A 23978-nucleotide genomic window follows, 5' to 3' on the forward strand; every position below is an offset into this window, starting at 1 on the left:
ACAGTTCTGCGGACCAAATAGAGAGACTGCTTCTTTCAACCTAAACTTTTCAACTTATCTGGTTTTAAATGTTTAAGGACTGATTCTCATGAAAAGTATAGTTTAGAAACCCCCTAAAGTAAAATAAAAGCTGGACTTCCTCAATCTCTCGCCTTCGTCTTCGCATTCTTTTACTTTCCAGTACCTGTCTCCAACATTTGCCCCCGTTTTCATTCCAGAAACAGGACACAAACTTCACTGGGACATTAGGCTACTCATATTCTGTGAACCATCAGACAAATGCAAAGACCTCTCAGGACCTGTGTCTATTGTACTAGAGGATCACATCAAACTCCACATCACACTTAGTGACTGATTCGACTTCAGTCTTTTCTTTGCAGGTCTGTTCACGTGCTTGTACATTTACTCCTAGATTAAGAATCTATTTTTTTTTTAGTGTAACTGAGCTGAGGTACTTTTCAAGAATAATTTAAACTGAGATTTTAAAAGAAAATCCAAAAAGTACTAAGTAGTGCTAGCACACCACATTACTTACATTAGAAAAATTGAACAGTTGTGACAGTCATCAGCTCAGAGTTCATTCAGAAAGAAAAATACTTTTTTTTTTTTTTTTTTTTTTTTTGCTATTTAGTGCAAAGCATCAAGTGATTTAAATAAATGGTTTGTGTATTTATTAAAGGTAATGTTTAAAATTCTAATGAAGGATGAGGCTGCAACCATAGGAAAATCACTTCACCTTTCAAGTGTTAAAGCCCACACATAAGATATTTATGCTGATCACTGCTTACAACCAACTTCCTGTAATTGTCAATATGAAAAAGAATGTTTCTTGTTCCTACACTACCATATCTTGGATGTCTTCCTCTGGCACTCCAACCCCAAACTCAGGAGATGGAAAATCTTGCAGAGCAAAAAGTTATGTCATGTATGTATTTAAAAGCTTCATATGAGTGAGACTTATTATTAAAGACTTATTTTTAAAATGGTTTTTATAAACATTGGAAGTTAGTTCTTTCTAACTAAGTTAGAAGTTATTAGCCTTCTCGCTGCCCAGCCTCATCATGTCCTGAATGATGTTTTGCACTGGTGTGAAACCTCTCAGACCAAGTAGAGAAGCTTCTTACCTGACAGTAACTGAACATGTTAAGCCTGGAAAACTATCAGCAGTACCAGACAGAGCAGGGAGGGAGTTTGCAATACAAATGCTGAATAGAACATTCCTGAGGGTAAAAGTAAGTAGAACTAAAGCCGAGCTTAAGAGATGACTGAAAGAAGAAATTTCCATGGAGCCTAGAGGACACTATATGTAATCCTTGTAACCTAGAAGTCAGAATTACTGGACTGCAGAGTGACTCAATGCAGAAAGTAAATTTGTTTTCAAATCTTTTACTCTTAATACAATACTTTGAGAGGTCAGACATTTTTGCTTGTGTTCTGTTAAATCTTTAACCATATCAATTGACACATATTCATATGTCTAAGCATGCTTGCTTGAAGAGATGGCTTTTGGCCGTCTCAATGTTCCACACAACTTTTAAACAAAGACACACACTGCCTAGAGAAACTTAACTTTAGGTTGTAGGGATCTTGAATAACTTGTCTCACTATACCACAATTAATTCTCCGATTCAGCCTGTGTTAATGCATCTACAATGCATGCCTAAGACGTACTAGAAGAATGTTTGTTTAGATAGAAAAATGTACAATTACACAAATTCTCACCTGCTCAGTAAGTAATATTGAGGTATTGCTGTATTTTTTACTGGTTTCAGATCCAAGAGTAACAAATCGTAACAGAAAAAGTGTTAGTGAAATGCACCAAATTACTAGTTCCCAATTGTAGTGACAATCAAGGAAGATCTCGTGCATGTGAAGCAGCTGAAAGCAAATGAGAAAAATTGAGTTCAGATTAATATTTCTGTTGCAACATAAAGAAAGAATTACATATCTCCCCAACTCCAAGAAAAAATTCCCAGTAGTAAGTACATGGGCTGTTTTCAGGAATAAAAGATTTTTGAATCATAATTTAAAAATCAAAATTTTGTTAAAGATATTGGATCCATGAAAAGGCTGAATCAGAAAGTGAAATAAAGGACTCAGAATTTAAACATTTTTTTTTTATATTCTAAAACAATGTAAAAAAGTATTACATTCTAATAATTTAAACACAAGTTTGAACTTGCAAAGACACCAAGCGTGATGAAAAACAAACATACCTTCAAATGTACTGAATTACATAGAAAATTTAATTCAAATAGTGTTATTGTTCAATTATAATCATTTTAAATATTTATAGTTTGCTACCAGGAAAACACATTAGCATTAACTAGGGAAGGAAGTGGAAAAAATGCAACTAGAAGTAATTCAGAAGCTTCCCTGTATGCTGAAAGCGAAGTTCAAGCAGAAAGCTTCATTACTGGTAAAAATCTTATTTAAACTTAGATTTGCTTACTAAAAAATATTCCACTAGAGGGCAGGCTATCACAACCAACAAATTCATCATCTAAGGGCAATCTCAAATAATATATTTTTTTATATATCTTTGCAAAGTCTGTTTTGATATAATATGCTAGAATAAACAGTCTTCCAAAACCAACAATGCAATGAAAAAGGGCACATTAATAGTAATAATAATGCCACCATGCCAGTAATTACACTAACATGTACAGTAATTACACTGTAACTTTAGCTATTAGAGCATGGCTAGGGGATAACACTCTAAAGTAAATAAAATGAACAATATAAATGGAGCTCAATCTTCTGAAAAGCTGTAACAGCTGTTACTGATTTTTCACTGTGGTCTTTTACCTTAATAGGAATAATCACACAAAAGGCAGTCTATTATTTTAAAAACTATTTAAGTCATGTGGCATTTCCTCACCTGTGCACAACAGATAAATACAACGGAGATAGTCAGTAGGAAGGCAGATGAAACTATGACATCAACTGAGCGCTGAGGACCTCGACGCTGAAAATAAGGGAGATGTTTAAGATGAGTGAGAAGGTACCTAACCAGCAGTCGTATTTAGTGCATCCAGTTAGATTCACACCTAGAACAGAGTTTCCTCATAGCTTGTAGTTTGGTAATTTAAGTTCAATACAATATTAGAACCTATAAATATAACTACATGTAGATACCTCCAAAGGCATATAAGATTTAATTCAGTTGCATACATGTAAAGATAACTATGAAAAAAGAACATATACCACTTTTTCAGTCTTTCATAATGTGAAGTAGCAAATTCAGTACAACACCTATGTGGAAAACGTAGGTACAGTTGTGAGGAAAGAAGGAAAGACACTCTCTGCAACAATGCCAGCATGTGCAGTTTTTAAAGCACAAGAATGACATTTTGTTGTTTAAATGCTGCTATCCTTCTTTCCTCCCACCCAGCAACGCAGTACAGACTACAAAGAAAAAGTGTAAAGTTTAAAGGGCACATCTTTGCCACAGTCTATCCATACTTCCATAACACAAGGGGTGTTGTAAACAAACCACTTCAATTCCCCTTAAAGTAATGTATCTTTCAAATTCAAGATCACATTCTACATTAAAAACTTTGCCTGCTTATACTCCTGCCTTCCAGACTCCTCAGTCTCCACACCACAGCTTCTTTGTGTTTACATAATCCTTTACATATCTAGAAAGTACTGATAGCAGATTTTACCTACACTTTCTTGACTGCTGTTGGAAGGGAGCAAAGATGTAAGCAAAGTTATTGCCACCACTAAAAAAAGATTATCAGTTGCTGTTCACCAAAAAAAGTGTTTCTAGAGAAACCAAACAGCTTCATCTGTGTTTAGAAAACTTATTTTTCCTCTTCAAGATGAGCATTTTGAAAAATAGCTAACTTGGAAGTCAAGCTGTGGTGCTTTTACCGTTCTAGGCAGCTAACTCCACAACAACTGCTCTCTCACTCCCCCTCCTTAGAAGAGGAGGTAAAGGTGTTTTGAAGCCTGAATGAATTGATCCATGCAAGTAGGTAATTGAAAGCCATTTAACATCTAAGATGAAGAAACAGCCTACACAGAGAGAAAATATTTGGGCAAAATATAGGAAAGAGTATTCAATTGAGGGAATTCTTGGACACAGCTTTGGGTAAAACGCTGTAATGGAACCTGAGAGAGATTAGACAACTAAACAATGCTAATCCCTGAGCCTTTACTAACAATGAAACCTGAGTGATACTCATTATAGAGGACTCCTCCAGAAAACTTAAAATATGAGATGGCTGTAGAGCTTCAATTAGTTATCCCATCAATGCCATGAGTAGATGGTTCAGATCCCACTGAAGGGCAGCTGCTTCAGTAGGGTGAAGTTTCAAAGAAAAAAAAAAAAATCTAACGATGTGGAGAGTTTATAGATACCCAAGGGAGAAAAGGTAGCAAGTGTTATCAACAGTTGTCATGACATACCAGTTACAATGTACAACAAGCCTGATAAGGAAAAGTATTTATTTTAAAAAAAGATGACAGTGAAACCAAAGGTTTAATGACTAAATGCCATGCTATATACACCTAATGCAGAGAGAAAAATGAAAAAACCTTGGAAACAAAAAGCTGAGATCGTAAGACCCTTTTCGCAAAGAATCATCAGAATGCTATGGCTTGAAAAGAACATTAGAGGGATATAAGGAGATGCTCAAGCGATATGAGTTGTCTTACGGATTCTACTTGGGCATAACTTCTAGCTTCACGTGGTGCATATGCACTCACAGTATTGAATACACATGCAAATTGTCTTGCTTCATAAACTCCTTGTGTGTTAATGACACCAACTAGTGGAGCTCTTTAACCTACTCTCTGTATTATACCACAAGTGCTGATTTACCCAACATATTCACCTGAGACACTTTTCTGATAGCATTAGTTAACACAAAACTCCTACTCTGAACACACTCATATTTTATACCAAGTTAAAAAAAAAACAGACATTTACTTCCTCACAATCTGGTTGCTTACAGATGGTGGTGGCCACAAGTCACCAAAATGAAGTGTACAGAAAACATGTACACCAACAGGAATAAATTCATACAGGGAAAATTCAGACCAGAATACCAACTTTTCATCAAGAGCATATGGGATATTTGACATTAAAGCAGTGGGAAAAATGTACATTATTTCACCTTTAGATACGACCTGAGAGAAAGCCACATTTTTATATTCTGTACTTTCTTCAAACGGAAATGAGGAACCTCTGATTTTCTTGCTCTTCTGGCAGATGTTAGATGACCAAAAAGTTTGGCAAAAAGTAGCCTCTGCAAAGAAGAAAAATATTAATGTAACTATCAGTTCATTTTTGAGGGCACTAAAAATAAAATGGAGAAAAAGCTTCACTTAATATATCAAAGTAATGTACAATGTATCAATGTAAAGTAAAATATGTTAATTACAGTGTAGAAATAAGAGAAGCATATTACTAAAAGAGGGGATACACTAAAAAGTTATAAAAGTCCTCTTATTCTAATGAAAACCAAGATGTAGCCATACTTTCTTTCTTCAAATTTCAGATGACAGGTATGAAATACTACTGAAATCTGGGAGAGAATCAAACCAGCGCATAACTCACATTAGAGTGCTCATCCTAGAACTTTCTTTCAACAGAAATGATAAGTAAAGCAGATTAATGCTGTTCTACTGCATTAAGTCCCATGTTTTAACCATAATTTGAGAAAAGAAAGTATAATCTTTTCCTTTTGTAGACTAATAAGTACCCACACTCTGAAGCTATTAAGCTAAAAGGGATATTCTTTTTAAAAAGTTTAATTGCAAAAAGCAAGCAATAAATTAACAGGTGGATTTGTTCAGATAGCAATGCTCTCAGTCTCTGGCCCTGGTCAGATCTGCCAGCAAAGCAGACAGGACTCTCAGCTAGTGCCTGGACTGAACTATTTTGACTTGTACTGAAATGTTTTGAATGAAACACACCGGTGGAACAAACTCAAAATTTTGGGAGCTTTTACTCAAGTTCCTTCTCCTTGAGGAAAACTAAGACAAACTGGGACATGTCTAAGAACGGGCCAATGAGTTGAGCCAGAAATCTGAAATAAAAGATAAAATGTTTGCCCTCAGAAATGCTTTTCTGGGTAAAAGACTTAGCTACAGAGCTCAAAGGAAACTTCACTCATTTGCATCTGGATCATCTCCTAAACTGTAATCCCACCGAAGTGTTTGTCATCATTGATATATGAATCTCCATGCAACGAAGAACCCAAGTTTCAAATATCCACAAAATCAAAGATGAAAAGAAAACTAACACTTTTGTTTCAGTTGAATCCTCTTGGTTTATTTTATGTACCTGTTTGTATGTTCTCTCTGCTACACACAGCAGGAAAAAGAAAATCCACACTAGAGACGCACGGACCACGAAACTTATAACAACCATTGAGAGAACCAGTATGTCTCCGTTTGATCCGAATGCAGTAATACAAAGTTCAGTGGCGGAATGCGTAGCTAGCTGTTCCAAGTCTTTAGCTTGGGAAAGCCGAAACACAAATGGCATTAAGCCCAAGATTAAAGATATGACGTTTCCAAAAATCTGATAACCGATTCCTGGTATATAACTGTTCACCTAAAAAGAAAACAAGTTTTATATTTAATTTTGAAATTAATCTTGTCCTTATTAATGATACTGTCTTATTATCACGCAGAATACTTATACATTATATGAAACCTTCAACCAAGCAATCAAATATGACAGTTAAAAAACACAGGCAACGTAACATGGCAGTGCAAACAGTTCAGTGTATATTCTTGCATTAAAAATTAATTCAGCGCTGAATTAGCAAAGTGCACCAGTCCAACTGTGTTGCTTACATCCTGCATATTACTCCTGTTTGTGTTTTGCTTTTCGGTTGAAAGTCTTTAATGGAATCCATGCGTTTACAGTGCATGTAGAATTGGAATCCTGTAGTGCTGGCTATGGCTTTATTAAGGTTTACCTCTATGATTGCACAGAAAACTGTATCAATTCTGAATCATGTACAGAGATCTGAACCATGTTTGTGAATACAGTGCTTTTAATGGGTTGAAGATGGTAAGTACCAACTTATCAGAATAACTGATTGTTGTCTTAAACTATGCTAAGATTTTATGTTCAACCCTACAAAAAATCTAAATTGTCTACTCTGAAAAAGAGTACAACGTCAATAAAATGTTCTTCCATTTGCTTCCTGAAGAAGATTACTAGGAAAGGCAGAAGTGAATGGAAGACATTCTACCTTCTTTTCTTATCTTAGAAAATACTCAGATCTGCATAGTCCTAACCCAACAGATTAGTTTTTCATAAGAATCAAGGACATAAATAATCTTCATGGCATATACCACCCTGGAGACTAAAACAGAGGTTGGCAATGTCACTAAGCACTTAACAATGCAAGAAGTATTTTATTGTCCCAATACTTAAGATTCCATACACGTATGTCTTATAACTATTAGCAGTGAGTAATCCATGCTATAAGCCATGCAGCCATAATGCCAATAAGAGATACTTTTATAAAAACATGTAATTAACTTATTTTTGGTTGTGCTTAGAGTCCTAAATATAGTATTTGTATAAAGCAAAAGAATACTCACTCTGTTCATTATCATACCACTGATTTCAAGCACAGACATATCTGCTTTCTTGCACTCATTACCCTCCCATACAATTGCACTTATTTTTTCTAGTCCTGGATTCAAACTATGGATCCAAGGCAAGTGACTCTGGGAAAGACAAGGAAATTATTTAATTAGTGATATCAAGCTATCATTATGCCAACTTGTATTTGTTAGCAATATGCTGATTAAAAAAAAAGTCATTAGACAGACAAATATTTTTAAAAGATACTTTTATAAAAACAGGTAATGAACTTATTTTTGGTTGTGCTCAGAGTCCTAAATATAGTATTTGTATGAAGTAAAAAGAGCACTCCTCTCTGTTACAGGTGATTAAAACTGCTCTCATCCCTGCCTGGTCAGCTCTCACTGTGTTCAACAAAGTAGTAGAAAGGTTAGGTTAGTGTTGGGGGCATATTTTTAACAGTTTAATTTGTCACTGATTAAAAGTGAGGTTTTGTTGTTTATTTTTACATGTATAACTTACTTTATCAGTATTTATTTGAAATCTTTCTATATTGCCAAGTACTCAGTTCTTTTTCTTTTTTTTTTTTTCTCCATTAGAGGGGAAAATAACACAAACATTAATTAGTTGTAGATGGAGCTTTTTAATCACATATTCCCAATATCTCCCTCTAGAGGGAGTATCAACACCAGGAGCTGAAACTCAAAAAATCGCAAACTACAATAAAAGAAAGAAATGTGCAGAAAAACAATGTCAATTCATATACTACAATTCAATTATTTACGGTAAGGGCTTCCACTTTAGTGTTTATATGGAATATAAGCAAAAAGATATAAAACAAATTTAAACAGCAAAGCGTGCATGAAATCCAAATTGCTATCTCTGCTGGGTTTTGGGCGTTTTGTTTTATTTGCTTGTGTTTTATTTTTTTTTTAGAGGGGAGAAAGAGGATTATAAATATATCATTTTCAGTTCTAGTTATGAATGAAAAGCCTGTCTTTTGAGATTTTTTCTTAGCTAGCATTAATACCATCTCTTGCATAACATTCCTTAGCACTGATGTATACAATGCCTACACACATTACATGCTTAACTAGAAAAATATTTCACATTCTCCACAACTCTTTACTTAAATGGTTCAAATTAACAAGCAGCATGCAATTTAGAGATAAACCTAGTACTACAAACATAACTACCACTGTCTGACATCCTTTTTTTTTTTTTTTTTAATCAAATTAAAACTAATACTTGATTGTAAATTATTAACTATTGACTGTGGATTCTGTCCAACATTATCCGAGGGCAGACTGCTACTGAGCCGTTACTCAACAAACCCTAGAATTTTCAGCAATGACTGCCAATCTGTTGCTGCAGAACAGCATTAAAAAAGAGAAATAAAATGACTTAGTTTTAAGGTAAAAATAAATATTTTATCTAAAAAATTTATAATTATATGTAATATCATATGTCTATACATATAGATAATGTTAGCCAAACAGGTAACATATGTATATAATACATACATAAAGATTTTACATATTTCCTTCTGTTTCTTGATTTCCCTCATATACATAATGCCTGATACATGCTCACAAAAAGTAATTCCATTAGAGACAAAAAAAAGGACAGAAACATCTACCATAGGAAACAATCCACTGAGTACTTGTCCTAAGGTTCCAATATTCAAATACTCTGCAGGCTCTTTCAGTACATTGTCATATCCTCTTCCTTTGACAAATTAATGACTGTGTAGTAGAAGTTCAATTTTCCTTGTTTTAATTCTACCAAATCACTTTGGCTTTGTTACTTTCAATTAATATGGAGTTCATCCTCCCAGGCCTCCTGAACATACGATAAAGGTGGTAAGACTGAACATGTGTGTGCTGTAAAGGTCAAAAATAGTGGACACCAACCTGATGAAATGGGTCATCTCTGTATTCTTTCTTCACACATGGATTCACTTGAGGGCTTTCTACATCTGTTTCACTGGAACAAGAGGAGTGGCACTCTGCACAGTGTAGAAGGTCCTCCCACAGCACATCTTCAGTTTCTGATTCTGGCCTTGCACTCTCAGAATCTTGCCTGGAGCTTGAACACCGGGAACTGCAGCTAGTACCTGATTTAGGTGTATCCTGAAAATATTCATTGCAATTAATGCAGCTTTTGTATTCAACTTTGTCTCCAGATAATAGAACAATTATAAAGCTCAAACGCAGTGAGTTCACGTTTATCTGTTGATGTTCCAATCCATTACCTTTCAAATCAGAAAGAATTATATGTTTATTGAAGGAGTGCTTATTGAAGACGCTGCACATTGTTAGCCACCATACAAACAAATAGCAGCGGTCCCTGATTTGTTGTGGGAAGGGTCATGTAATGAAGGATCAAATCATATGCACTATTAAAAGGAAATAACAATTTTACAGTTTTTAAAAACTCATTAATTTAGACGTCAGGAGCAATTATCAAGCCACAGACTCCAACTCTATCTCAAACTTCTGATTTATTAAGTCTCTTTCAAAAAACATTACAGCTTCATTATTTTAGTGAAAATGGAAAAGACACTAATGAGGCTTAGGGATATAGAGACTAACCTGCAATTAATACAGAAATGTGACAGTGAGTAAAACCTCATTCACAAAGTATTTTTAAATTATTTTGCCATTTTGACTTTTATCTCTTGTTGTTTGAGCTGAACTACTTCAGCTACTTAAAAACATACTTTTTTTTTTTTTTTCCTTAGAGCAGCTTTTATATAAATTCACAGAGAACCTAGCTGAAAGCAAGATTAAGGGATTTAGGGGACAGTTTCCCTCAAACTCCACACAGAAATTGGGAATATATGGAACAAAACACTAAGCTTTAAGTATAGCGACACTGCACACAGGCATTTGCAGACTGTGCCTACTTCAGTTGTAGATTGGCAGATTCAGAACTGTATTGCCACGCTCACTGCTCACCATACTGTAAGGGACTCTTTCTCTAGAAAGGGCAAGAAGGAAGAAGGTCCTGGAGGAAGAAGGAACAGATATTTCCAGCCATTCAAGACCTGAGGCACTCAAATAGACTTCCAAACAAGCAGTGTGGACACAATTTTAAAAGAAAGACTGCTATGTTCCAGAAATAAATTTCTAAATGTAACAGCCTATAATAACAAGGGAGTTGACTCTCCATGTCCAAATTACATAGCACTGTTCTTACTACTCACATACCTTCTCAAAGAAAGAATGTGAACTTGTTTGAAGATAGGTATGCATCAGGTGTAGAGAGAAAAGATATATACCATACCCCAAACTAGGTATATGTGTGTTCTGCAGTCATACATAAAATTTTAATTATTTTAAACAAAGTGTACTTGAGGAAAAAGCGTGCCTGATTATATTCAAATTTTACCCACACCTTAGATAATCCTATAGAAAAAATAGTAAGTTTGGGAAATTTAAATACCCCAACACAAATATATAAGACAACTTAATGTTTTTTTCTAAACGAAAATGCAGACCTTTAAACTGCTCTCAAGAGTTAGCAGAATTGGTTTCCTGTAAGACAGGTAGGAAGTCTTACAAGCAGTACCATCCTACTCATCGCCATCATCTGGCATTTTCAATTCCCTTTTAGGGCAAAAATTTTTTCTTACAGTTTATCTCAAGAACGTACCCAATTTTCTTCACTGAAAAAATAATCAAATAATATTACAGCAGGCCTACTAATTTAATGTGACTTGTAACGCTTTACCATCAGAAGAGTTACTTGTTCTTCCCAAAAATTTTGCTTAATATGCTTTATATGGCCATTTTATAAAAAAAGACTTCAAAAAATACTCTTAACTCTTTCCCATACTTTTATAAAGTGAGAGATAACACCAATAAAAAAGATAGTATATGATTTTTTTTCTTTAAAAAAATTCTTTATAGAATACAGTCACTATAAGGTATCATTGAGTGAATAAAGTAAGGACATTAAAAAGTATCTGAATAAAGAACATTAAAAAACTGACAAGTAAATACAAAAATAAAGGAAATGCAGGACAGAAGTTGAGAGCATATCCACTGACTTCACTATTTTATTTTTATTTTTTAAATACAAAGAAAGCTTTCACAGATTCGAAAACTATTGTTTCATTTCCTTTGAAATCATGTGGGGGGGGGAGGAGAGATGGTAACAAAAACTAAAAGCTTCCTCTTTCATGGCATCAAAGAAGTAAATGGGGAACAAGTATAAAGCACTACTGCCAAAGCTACTCAGAGCAAATGTGGTCTGTTCAGTTTCTGAAGATATTGACGCAGTCTTCCCTAGCCAACATTTTTAAGTTTTAAAGCTCTGAAGCAGCCTATGGAAAACATACATTTAAGATAAATTTGATTATAATCACATCTTTCTGGCTGCAGTAGTACATAGTCAAGAGACATCTTCTATAATACGAAACTGAAATATTTCCAAGTACCTGCTTGTTCAGTTAGCTTGTACCTGTTCAGTTAGCCTGAACCAAATATGCATAAGACATTAAACCGTTAAATGAATTAGCGTTCTGTGTTTTTCTAACCTAAGTTTGTGAGAAATAAATGAAAGAAGAGAAAATTAGATAGTTTGCTAATGTGCAAAGCTTAAACTTCATGGCAATCATTATCAGAGAAAGTAATTATTTGAACCCTTCGTAGACAACGTTGGTTATATCAGGTAGAAGCCTTTCTTATGATGCTCTGCCTATTAAACCCACCTATAAGTGGACTCTTGCCAGAGCCAAAATTACTCTTTACACTCTTTTCTCATAGTCCTAGGGGAAAAAAAAATAACCTTAAAACAAAAAACCAATAACACACCAGAAAGTTTCATAAATCCGTTAAGTTGCACACCATCAGTAAAAAGAGCGTAAACTCTTTAAAACTCAAAGTGAGCAAGAGAGCACAACTGTATGCATGGGAGAGAGAAAGAAAGCACCTTCCCTACACACACCTTCGTCTTTCAGTCTGAATCCTTACTACTAAGGATTCCACTAACACAGAATCAGTGGATTCGTCCTCTTTTCTCTGATGACATCAAGTCTCTTAAAATTTCAGCATTTTGTGTGTTTGTTGCAATACAATGATCACAATTTTGTTGAGATTTCAAGACAATATTTTTAATGACTTTCAATAAACATGAAGGAAAGAAAATTCAGAGGTAGAGTCTGCTGGGTTTGCTCACAAGAAGGCTAGTGAATCTAAAATGTGAAGTAAATGGAGAGATGAAGCAGCAGTAGCATGATGAAAATTTGAATTTTGCCGATTACTACTGGTTTTGTAACAAATCAAGTTTCTATAGAATTTAATTATTAAGGAGTTAGCTAAAATTTGATGCAAGAGCTACAGAAAATATTTTAGGATCTTAATGACAAATTGAAAAATAGGATGAAGCTCTAATCAACTAAATAAAAAACTCTTAAATACAAAATTCTGACATTTGAAAATGTCCCTCTCCCCTAGTACCACGGCCTCCAATTATTATATTCCTAAAATTCAGTATAGGAGAAAAAAGGTTGAAAAATATATACTCAACGAGAAACCAAGAGGTTTTAACAATTCACAAAGAAATGCAACAAAAAAGACTATACCTCCAGAGGATAGTGTTTCTTATAATGATGAGATTTCCTGTTTCGAAGTGTGCAGTCACTCGACGTGCGCTCTACATTGCGACGTAACGAATATCCAGTTTCAGGCCCTTCCTCACTAGAAACTTCATCTGATAAATTTGTCACAGTTCTGTGAGCATCCTAGTGCAAGAAATATAGCATTAGTAAGACATACACTCATACTTTCCTAGTCTTGTTCTAAACTATTGAAAGCAATTTATTTCTACAACAGTATATATACACCTGGTTAAATTAGATATTAAAGTATTTCCAATTCTAAAAAATAAGTGGTACAGCAGCCATTATAAAATAAAATCATAGTATCAAATAAACATTTCCCAATGAACAGCTAGTTCGTTGTTCCTAAAGAACATTTCTGGCATTCATATTTTAAAGGCTTAAATTCAAAACATCCAAAAGATTTGAAAATATGAAATTGTGATAGCAGACACCATCACACTTAATAATCAATATACATGGTACAAAGAAAGAAGAGGCAAATGCTAACAACCATAACATGCACCAAGATTTGTTTTAGAACTCTGGGATTGTAAATTTATCCCACTTTATATTTCCCTGATTTTAAACTGAAGCGAAAGCAGACCTTTCAGAAACAGGAAGATTCAGAAACAGGAAGAGAGGTTAATAAAAATTTGTTCAGGTGCCCAAAACTTTATGTATATTTTCATTTATTATGAGATCACCAGATACGTAAAGGTTTTTTTTGTAAAGACTTTATAAAAAAAATCTTGATTTGTTGAATTTCATCAAGAATACAAAATGCTTGGAATTCACAGAATCACAGAATTTCTAGGTTGCAAGAGACCTCAAGATCATCTAGTCCAACCTCTGACCTAACACTAACAAGTCCGCCACTAAACCATATCACTAAGCCAATTGACAAAGACAACTGAATCTCAGTTTCTGTTGCTGATGAGGAAACATTTCCTGCAGACCAACAGACTGAAATTACTGCCCTGAGATGAACCTTCTTCACATTCATCCAGACTTAATTATACTAAAGCTTGACTATGAATTTCCCCACAGAATGCCTTTCCTTTATAGAAAAAAAGGTAAACTTCCAGTAACTTTTCCATTTGATATTACCTGTTCTGATCGAAAGAACCCTGCTCTGATTGATCAATGACAGCAAATACTACTGAGACAAAGTCAAGTAAAAGTGCTGTAATGGCAGTCAATATATGCTCAAGACAGTAATAGGAAAAATATTTTGGAAAATCGTTTTCATAGAACAGTAGGATGAAAACAGTATGTCCAAGAGATAATTAGATCCAGACTTAAAAGTTCCCCTTTCTTTCACAACCATTTACTAAGCTTCCATCACATTCCTATTTCTCACTTCAGGGCAGCCATGCCTATTTCACTGAGAGGAAAATTTTGCTTTCCTCCTCTTCTACAGAGATGAACCAAAAGAAAAGGATGACAATTCATAGGTAAACACTCAGAACAACCTCAAAATTACCAGTAATGTGAAAATTGTTCCATTTTAGCATAAAGACAGACCTATTTATGCCAATAGTATCAAAGAGGCGGGAAAAGATACAGTGTATTCAGCTGGTCTGAAAAAAAAATCATATATAAGTGACAGCACAAAGTTGTGTATTGAAACACAGAACGACAAAAAATGTTTAGGTGGCAGTCAGTAAGGATCCTCGGACAAGAAAAAGGCAGGGAATACAAGGAATGAGTTAAGAAGACATAATATCATTTTGGCCCCAGCATCCTGTTTAAAATACTTTTAAGGATAAAGTAAAAGAGAATACATCAAAAGCATCACAAAAACACAGCTTATTTATCATCTGACAATTTAGTAACCCAGTTTTGACAGCCATGAGGCATACTTACTTTGTGATGACTGGGATTGCTGAAGGTATCTCTCACCGTTGCAGTGCTCCACCCTAATTCTTCTGGCTTAACCACTTCACAGAGACGTTCATGGGCCTGCACACATTCTTCATTGCTTTTACCTGTCTTTTTCCCATCAAGGGACACATAGCCGTTATCAGTCTCAGTGGATTTATCTATTGAGTTTTTTGCTTTCTTAGATCTAGATTTGAAACAAATGAAAGCATTAAATTAATGATTCTCTGACTTTTTTTCCAGACTAATCCCATTTACCCTTTTCAGCCCATGTTTTAGTTCTACAAACTACAAAACATAAACTAATACATAATAAAAATTAGCATTTGATGCAATATTTGTAATTATTTTTTTTTATAATCTTCTCATTAATACTCATTACTCTTAGCCATTACTAAGCAAACATTGTCTGAAAGAAAATTCTACAATAAGCTATGGAGAAAAAAGAAAAGGAAACCCGTGTTTTACAGCTAAAACTTCACAGCAATTTTGGCAACAGAAGAACCACAAGCCCCAAATGTAAATGAGCTTTTTTTTTTATTCTGTCATAAAAAAAAAAAGTTAAAAGTTTCTTTGTGTTACTAATTCAAAGCAAATGTGCCACTTCTTGAAGCTGCAAACAGACATGCTCCATTTAGTACTTTCTCCACAGATTTCTTGTTTTAAATTCACTCTGCTTATTAATGAGTCTGCTAAACACAACGGGATTTACTCTTTCCCACATTATCCTGTAACACCTCAGTAACATATTTCAATATATCTTACAAACACAATAATTAAGCTCGTTTCAAATCACAAGTATATGCTTAAGTATTATTATTCTTAAGAGAAGCCTACTAATATCACTAAATAGCCTTCCATAGCATTTTCTAAAAGTCGAGGCCATTATCTAGTCAATAAATGTAGAAGCAGCATCATCTAATGGCATGAAAAGTCTCTTAAAGCAAAAGTTTGTAGGATCACATTTCCAAATTAGAAAGCATAGTAAATGAAGGAATGAAAAAGGAATAGCAGCTTGCTGCCTTATCAACAGAGATTACTTCAAAGCTGAGTTTCACTTAAGATTCTCTATCTCAAAGGAAATAACATGAGAAGTCTTTACCCAGAAAGCAATGAAAATCTTCTATTTGTTTGATTTCCAGAACACTTGTAAAAAAGTTTAAAAAAAATCTGGAAATTTGATTTATATCCTTATTAAAAGAACATTAAACACAGAGTTGGAAAAATTATAAAGAATCTGCCTGATTATTAATTTGCTCCTATAGGGATGCATTGCCCTTCTCTTTAAAGAGTGAAGCGTTCTGTGAGAGCTTGGATTACAGGGCAGAAGATTCAATTCCTCTTTAATATGTACGTCATACAAACTGGGATAGTTGCCTCAAATGCCTCCCAAGAGAAGGTATTCCTTCTCTTCAGTATTCAGTGGCAACCTGAACACACACATGGCTAGGGAGAGCTGCGCTATGGGAAAAGTCCTAAAAGGAACAATCCATTTTTTTTTTTTTTTTTTTTTTTTTTTAAGAACATGAACAAAATAACGAACAGAAGAGGCAATGTTACTGAGGCTTTTCATCTTCCTTTACCTTCTTTAGTCTCGTTCCACCTTCCTTTACACTTTATTAATAAAAAAAACTAACAGCATTTTTATTATTATTACTCCTTAAAAACCTGCTGCCCTACTTCCCTTATAGGAAGCTCTTGTAGGAAGTTAAAGAACTTACCTACTATTCCCTTACCTATTCCCAAAATTCTCTGTTGATGTTATTTAGAAATGAGTACAAAATCAGCAGAAAAAGAACTTTTTATAGTTTTTATATATTTGCATGGATTAAGTTTTATTATAAGCTTACAGAGATAAAGAGACAGCAAGATGCTTGATTGTATGCTTTGTGCTGGTGCAGTTAGTAAGCCTCTTCCTATTTGCAGATTACCACTGTGCTAGTTCACATACAAACATAGTTCTTATTTTCGAAAGCCACTAGGAAGACCATTTAAGACATTACTGAGGCTTTAGACAAACGTGTCAAACCATCAACAGTAAACATGCTAGAACTTTATGTCTGTGCTATTCCATAATGCCTTTGTTTAGCTAAGTTAATGAAAATAAGACAGACAGAAAGCATAGCTTATTACTTAATGGGAAAAAATGCTGTTCAACTTCTCAAATAAAGCAAGTAGCAGTCTTTCAGTAACAACTTATTGTGAAATTATAAGCTTCAGCAAGTTCAGCTGGGAGCACTAAGGAAAGATATTAAGTAGCACTGAGATTAAATTCTTTGCAGGAACCAAGAACCCAAGGAGGCCAATTTTTAACACATTAAATATTTTTTATTTTTTTTAAACGGTATGAAAGGAAGTGTGACTTGGGGAGAATATCATGCCTTCATTTCACATTTTCTGGAAAAAAAAATAGCCAATTTTTCACATTTGAAAACTACTAGGAAGAAGTAGCCTCAAACAATTGAGTAAAAACGGATAAAAAGTGAAATACATGTATATACTTATGCATACTTTTTTCAGATAGGACTTAAAAAAGCAAGTGAGAGAAATACTAATCAGCTGAGGCTCATTTTGAAAAACGGGTACTCAAGTAAAATTTCATTCGTTTCTAATGCAGAAATCAATTATATTTTTGGTAAGAATCCCTAAATTTAAGTCTCCACACAATAAATGCATAAATGTGGGCTTCAGCTTAAACTACCAAATTAAACTAAACACACTACAGTGAGTTAAAAAAAAACAAAACAAAAAAAAAAGAATTATGAACGATTTACTTCCTTAACTGATAAAAGCGCGTACTTTCCTATCATTAACCAACTTCTAAAGATTTAATGTTAGAACTAAAGGTATTGAAGAGCAAAACTGGACAACACCTTGAATAAATCCAAAAAGGTCTTACAAATGTTGAATATCTGCAAATGCTAAGTGAGGAAGAACTTTTAGTCTTATTTATGAATTAGCTGGAGGAAGCATTAGGCTTCTATTCCCATCTATTTCATTGGAATTGATCAAAAAAACTCTCTTTCCTATTAAAGCTGCAGAACATTTTAGAAGTTAAAGATTTCCATAATTCAAACAAGGACAGCTTCCTGGCACTGGGATTTCACGAGAACTTCCTCAGCAATATCAGTCTCCACACTGTGCTCCTGTCTCCTCATTCCCAGTCCCACTCTGCTGACAAAACTGTTGTATGACCATGGAAAAAAAAATATATATATATATTTATTTTTATTTATATATATGAAGAAACTGATCTGCATGAACTCCTGGGGAAAAAATGGTTATTTTTCAGATAGACAAGTTCCTGATATGGTTCATTCTCAGACATACAAACTGTGCCTCTACAGTGAAGAGGCAACAAGTGACTAAAGGCTACTTACAGCATCCTCAGTCATTCTATGCTCTGTATGCTTTGGAGATGCTGTATACACTAAGTATACATCTTAACATCTTAACATCTACAAATAGTACCTTTCTTTAAATGGTTTGAGCAAGTACCACATATCTCTTCTCAACTGAAAACACTCTTTGTGAGCCCAAGACACAGAAGGCAAGGAAGAAAATGAGTCTATCAACAATCTTTCTTCTACTGAAAATCAGTGTCTTCATAGAATTGAAAACATTCAAAGAGCTTACAAGATTATAATCCAAACATACCAGAAATTAATGTGTTTAGACCAATCTATTTAGATGTGGGTTTACACAAAAGAACAGCAGTGGTGTCGACTCCTATTACTCATAGTTTGTTAAAGATAGCTTAATCTACACAGAGAAAAGTCAAATGCATTCTTGCAATATTTTAAAACATTTTTAAAACTTCAGAGTTTCAACAAGATATTCCCAGAATGTAAAATAATACAAAATAAACTTTACCAGAGGTTACGAGCACATATCACAGGTATGACAGACATGTTAGTGTTGCAATATTTAAGATGCACCATGCACAACAAAACATCAATTAAATCACTTGCAGTATCCCTTTTCTTAACTTTGTGCCATTTTGAATATATTCTTTCTTGCTAATAAATACTGACATACAGCACTCACAATGCTGTATGTATATTGCATCTTGAACACTGGCTGCTACTGAATTACTATTTTTTTTTTAAAGCCCTACTTTTTTTTTTAGAGCATTGAATTAGCAGATCAATCATTTGCAAAATCTCACTGAAAAGTAACAAGGTTTCAGTCATTAGAAAATGCATCTTTTATATTTATTTGTAAACTAAGTAATTGTGCTTATTTGAATCCTGAAGGCTTTTCCTTCAGAAAAAGTATGTGATTTCATGACAGTCATGGAGCTCCACACACATTCTCTCAGAGCAGCTGATGTAACAAAGCAAAATGAAAAAGTCTGATTTTTTCATTGGATTAAATTTGAGAAACTGCGTTGTCTACACAGAGTAGTCCTACAAATATCAGGGGACTAACAAAAGTTAATCTGTATCTCTTCAAAGTTATTGCATCAGCATTTGCAGAAGTGAAAGAAATAGATCAACACATGACATGTTCAAACACTGAGCTGAGTACTATTAACAAAAACTGGATCAACAAAAGCTTATCTAATCATTAGATCAATGTTTACTTCTTTAGAAAAGGGATAGTGCATATCTAACACATATGTAGCCTTGAATAAATACAAACCCTGATAAAAAGAAAGCGGCATGCCAGATATCTCTGAAGACAGCGCCAATACTGTAAGAGGTGCTTGTACCGTAGCTCTGCACTGTTCCCTCCTGTGTGTTATCTGTGGTACTAGAGCCATCTCCTTCCCTATGTACTTCCAAATGTGCTGCTTTCCTTAATTTCCTTCATCAGAAGAGATTAAAATTGGAAGGTAGCTTTATAAGTGCAATCTAGTAGGTCTATAATGCATTCAGCAGTTTTAAGCATGCAGAAACAAGCAAGATTTCAAAATATTTTGCTAAAGGCTTATCATGTCAATTTAACAAACTCCATTTAATAAAACCAGGCAAAACAGTTATGCATTATCATAACACTTAAAACTCAAGATATATTTCATCTCAGAAGCTAACAACTGCAAAATTCACTATTGCAGGTTTCCCCATCATAATGGGACAATTCATTGTACCAAACCATAACGAAGTGCTGGAAGACTTAAGGTCTATGTTTCAAATATCTCTTTTAATGTACATTTCTGTCAGGTCACTGGTCAGTATCACACAGATACTGGCACTCCACCAGTTGCAAGCTGCTTTGAGGCAAAATATCAGATTCAGTGCATTAGAAGTCAAATAAAGCAATGCACAAATTAGTAAATGCATAAAAGTTAGAGCACCAATTAAGCACCCATTTTTAAGTTTCTGATAAAAACAGAGCCTCATTTTCTCATCTCTTGCAAAGCAGAGACTGTAAACCCTTACAATTTTTCACGTACGTTCTTTAGAATAGTTTAACAATCCTAAATAAGTACTTTAATATAGACTATACCTTCTTCTTTTAACCCCTGTGCTGGGGGGTGGCTTAGGAGTTCGTGTTGAAACAATCTGACAATGCACAGTTCCAAGTAGCAACATGAGCCATATTGGCCCAATTACTTCAGTCAGAGGTATATTATGTGGGCTCTGGGCTGTATAAAATAACACTACAGCAGCAACTGGAAAAGAAGGAAGATGAAGTTGAGTTTAATATTTGAAATATCTGAAACAGCCAACTTGCTATATGGCTTTTCTCAAAATCAGAACGGTCACATGTAGTCTGTTATCTGCGTTTTAAACCCACCCATGCAATTCAGCGAATGGAATGACAACTACAATGAAATAGACAGTAATGGGGATTTAAACAAGTTGCCTACTTATCTTAACACTCATCTTTTCTTTTACACTTGTGATATTACACATATTGTTCAAAAAACATAGCAGAATTAAGTAAGGAGAGAGGGAGGGAGGGGGAGGCATTCACAAAGCTAGGTCTGACAGGAATTTAAACCTTTAAGGTGAAACTTCAGTAGGAGGTAAAAAGCAAATGCTACCCTTACAGCAACCCAGATACCCGTAATTCTGTATAGCTAAAAATGACCCAGCACAGTCCAACAAGTTCAGTGAGTGCAGGAGCCACCAAACCAAGAGCAGGTTGCCCTGACCAGTTGTGGCCCCTCCATTTTGGAAGCACTCAGTACCCAGCTGGCCACGGCCCTCAGAAGCTTGTTCTGGTCGATGCTGCTTTGAGGGGGGTGGACTGGACAATCTCTGGAGGTGCCTGCCAAGCTCAGCTAACACCCAGCTCTGTGAAACCACACATCTATTTTGAGACGGGAAGGATCAACAGATTAGTGACTAGAAGTTCTTCGCAGCCTCAAGCAGAAACCACTTCAAGCTCCATGCTCCAGGCAAAGGAGAAAAGTTCCCATGCCAACGGGCAGATATGCATAAGTGCAACTACAAATACATTTCATATATACTTGTGTGTATCTTTTCTAGTAACAAGAAAAGATCAAAGACAAACCATGTAAATTGCGAGGTAGTCCGGCTGAAGTGACCTGGACTCCAACTAGCTTTTGTGGTTGGAAAAGGGGCACTTCCAATTCCATAGCTGTTAATTGTGTAGCCCTATAACCAGCTCCTCATGTGCAGCCAACACCCACAGAACTCTTTTGCTCCTGTATGTGCAGACCAAACACTTCTACAGCTTAGAAATCCTTTTTACAGGCTTCCTATCAGTCAATAGCATGTGGCAGACAGAGACAGCAACCCTTTCTTTTTCTCAGCTGACTGTATATTTTTTGTCACCCTCTGCCTGTAGGGTCTGAAGTGCCGTGTTCTGAAAAAAGAGGATGTGCAACATTCAAACACCCCAACTGTATCACCCAAAGCCACACCTAACACAACCTGGATGTGATGTTTTCCATTAAAAAGAGATTAAACTTGTTTTTCACAAAGTTCTCTCTTGTAAGCTAACCAACATTAGAAACAAGATGAAAGTACAAAACAATGGAATTATTTTTTATCATGGTAATCTATTTCCCAATTTTCCAGTCTTCTTCCTAAATAAAAAACTGATGGAGACATAAGTTCTATCTTGTTTTTGTTGTTGTTTTTAAGGTTTCTCTTCCCTTAGTTATATTTTATGTAGTAGATAAAAAAAAAATACCCTGAAGTGTTTATTACTCTACATGGACTGAGTTTTTGTTGTGTACTCAGATATCATTACCTCTTTCTAAATGAGTTTATCTGAGTTTCTCACATTTAAAGATAGATCTGTATGGTACAAGGTGTAAATAAATAGTCAACTCTGATTCCTACCATACAATTAGAATAAGTATATATTTCCAAATATACCAAGGTCTATAGATCCATTTGAAATGATTTACAGGAGTCGGCCTCTACAAAATAATTTTAAACTTCACCATGCAATTTCTTCTGCTACGTAAAAACCATTTATCATAGCAGAGTTATCTAAAAGAAATAAGATTCCTCCAGAAGATTAAAATCTATAGATCGCAGGCTCCCACCATGAAGTTTCACATCAATTTAAGAAAATGGTTACCAACCTCCCAGTCAGTAGGATGGGAAGGAAACTGAAGAACTTCTGCATAGCGTGCCAATACACTGTGGTTAGGATTACCCTAGGATATCCAAGGCATCCAACCACAATTTATTCTACCACTTTTAATTATTCCTCCACTTATTTATAGTGGATTGGTATTTTTCTAAATGACACTGCTTTATTTTGTGAAACAGAAAAAAATATTTCATGTAGAGCAAAAAGCTGTATCAAAGCAAACAACTGTACATTTCAAAGACCAAAATGCATTTATTTCTTAGTATTGAAAACTTTGAAATATTTGTACTACCAAGAAGCTTAAAAACTCTTACATTCATATATACCTTACCACCATTAATATTAATAATTGTTATAAATATTCAAGTTTTTTGTTTCATACTTCAAAAATACACAGAAGAGATGCACACTATAATTTCACACAATGTTGGTCTTCCTATTAGGATACAGAAACATTTTAAAATTAAAAACGAGGTAGTGGTATGATCTAAATAGATAAGGAGTCAGAAGGAAAAGATTTTACTTCTACCTTAGTTCACTGGCCTGTTCCATGACCTTGAACAAAAGCATTTCTCTGTAGTTCTCTTATCACTCATTCTGCTAATCATACTTTATACTAAACAAATGCAAATGTAATCTGCAGTTTAAATCTACAGTCCATGAAAGAATTCTTTTCTACAGACTTACATAAACACCAGCAAGTATTCTGCTAAAGGTTTCAAAACAATAATTCCAATTAATGGCAGTTCATAAATCTATAGAAAATACTTCATAATTAAATAATTAAACTTAATATATATATATATATATTTAATATATGACCATAATGAAGTCATTCCAGTTTATAGCAGTGTCAATGAGAATCTCATGACAACAGAAATTCTGTGCTACAAAAGAAAATGCAGATTCAGGGCAGAAGTATGGCCACCAGAATTTGAAGTATTTTGTTGTTAAGTTTTCGTGATAGATTATGGCTGTTTCAGCACTGACTTAGTAATTTTATATGAAATAAATAACTGAGCATACTTTCCAAGTAAACTATACCATTATTAAATTATAGATCCCCAAGAAATTTGAGGGACAAAGCATTAATTGCAACATAGCTCTGTAATGAATGTTCTAAAGAATTTGCATTTAGTCTTATTTTACTGCTTCTAGAGTCTTAAAAAGGCTTCACAATTTGAGTGTGTGTACATTTTCAAAAAAAATAAATGTGAGGTTGGGAACACAAAAAATGACTATAATGGTGCTTCCCAGAATAAGCAACCTATGAACATGGTGATGAACCAATTACAACTTATGCATCTCACTATCTATATTACCATGAATAAAGTAAAAATAACACTATGGAATACTTACCATAGTATACACAAAGGTTAATGCATGCAGTAATAATTCTTAAGGACC

The 23978-nt window shown here is 34.5% G+C and overlaps 1 protein-coding gene across 5 annotated transcripts in view; it reads right to left on the reverse strand.

Annotated features, from left to right (window-relative positions):
• The window catches only part of PHTF2 (putative homeodomain transcription factor 2), a 69476-nt gene that overhangs the window by 9002 nt on the left and 36496 nt on the right, over positions 1-23978 (reverse strand). For 4 of the 5 annotated variants that reach the window (XM_032180894.1, XM_032180924.1, XM_032180915.1 and 1 more), the window contains exons 6-15: positions 20502-20667; positions 19695-19859; positions 15036-15237; positions 13152-13310; positions 9475-9693; positions 7576-7704; positions 6299-6571; positions 5127-5258; positions 2882-2968; positions 1723-1878 (exon numbers count right to left, since the gene is read on the reverse strand). In XM_032180894.1, coding sequence (XP_032036785.1) covers positions 1723-1878; positions 2882-2968; positions 5127-5258; positions 6299-6571; positions 7576-7704; positions 9475-9693; positions 13152-13310; positions 15036-15237; positions 19695-19859; positions 20502-20667 — 1688 coding nt within the window. Of the gene's footprint in view, positions 1-1722; positions 1879-2881; positions 2969-5126; positions 5259-6298; positions 6572-7575; positions 7705-9474; positions 9694-13145; positions 13311-15035; positions 15238-19694; positions 19860-20501; positions 20668-23978 lie in introns of those variants that run through there. The other variant, XM_032180934.1, reaches the window with a different exon arrangement.

The sequence above is a fragment of the Aythya fuligula genome, chromosome 1, assembly GCF_009819795.1.
Source record: "Aythya fuligula isolate bAytFul2 chromosome 1, bAytFul2.pri, whole genome shotgun sequence".
Classification (NCBI taxonomy): Eukaryota; Metazoa; Chordata; class Aves; order Anseriformes; family Anatidae; genus Aythya; species Aythya fuligula.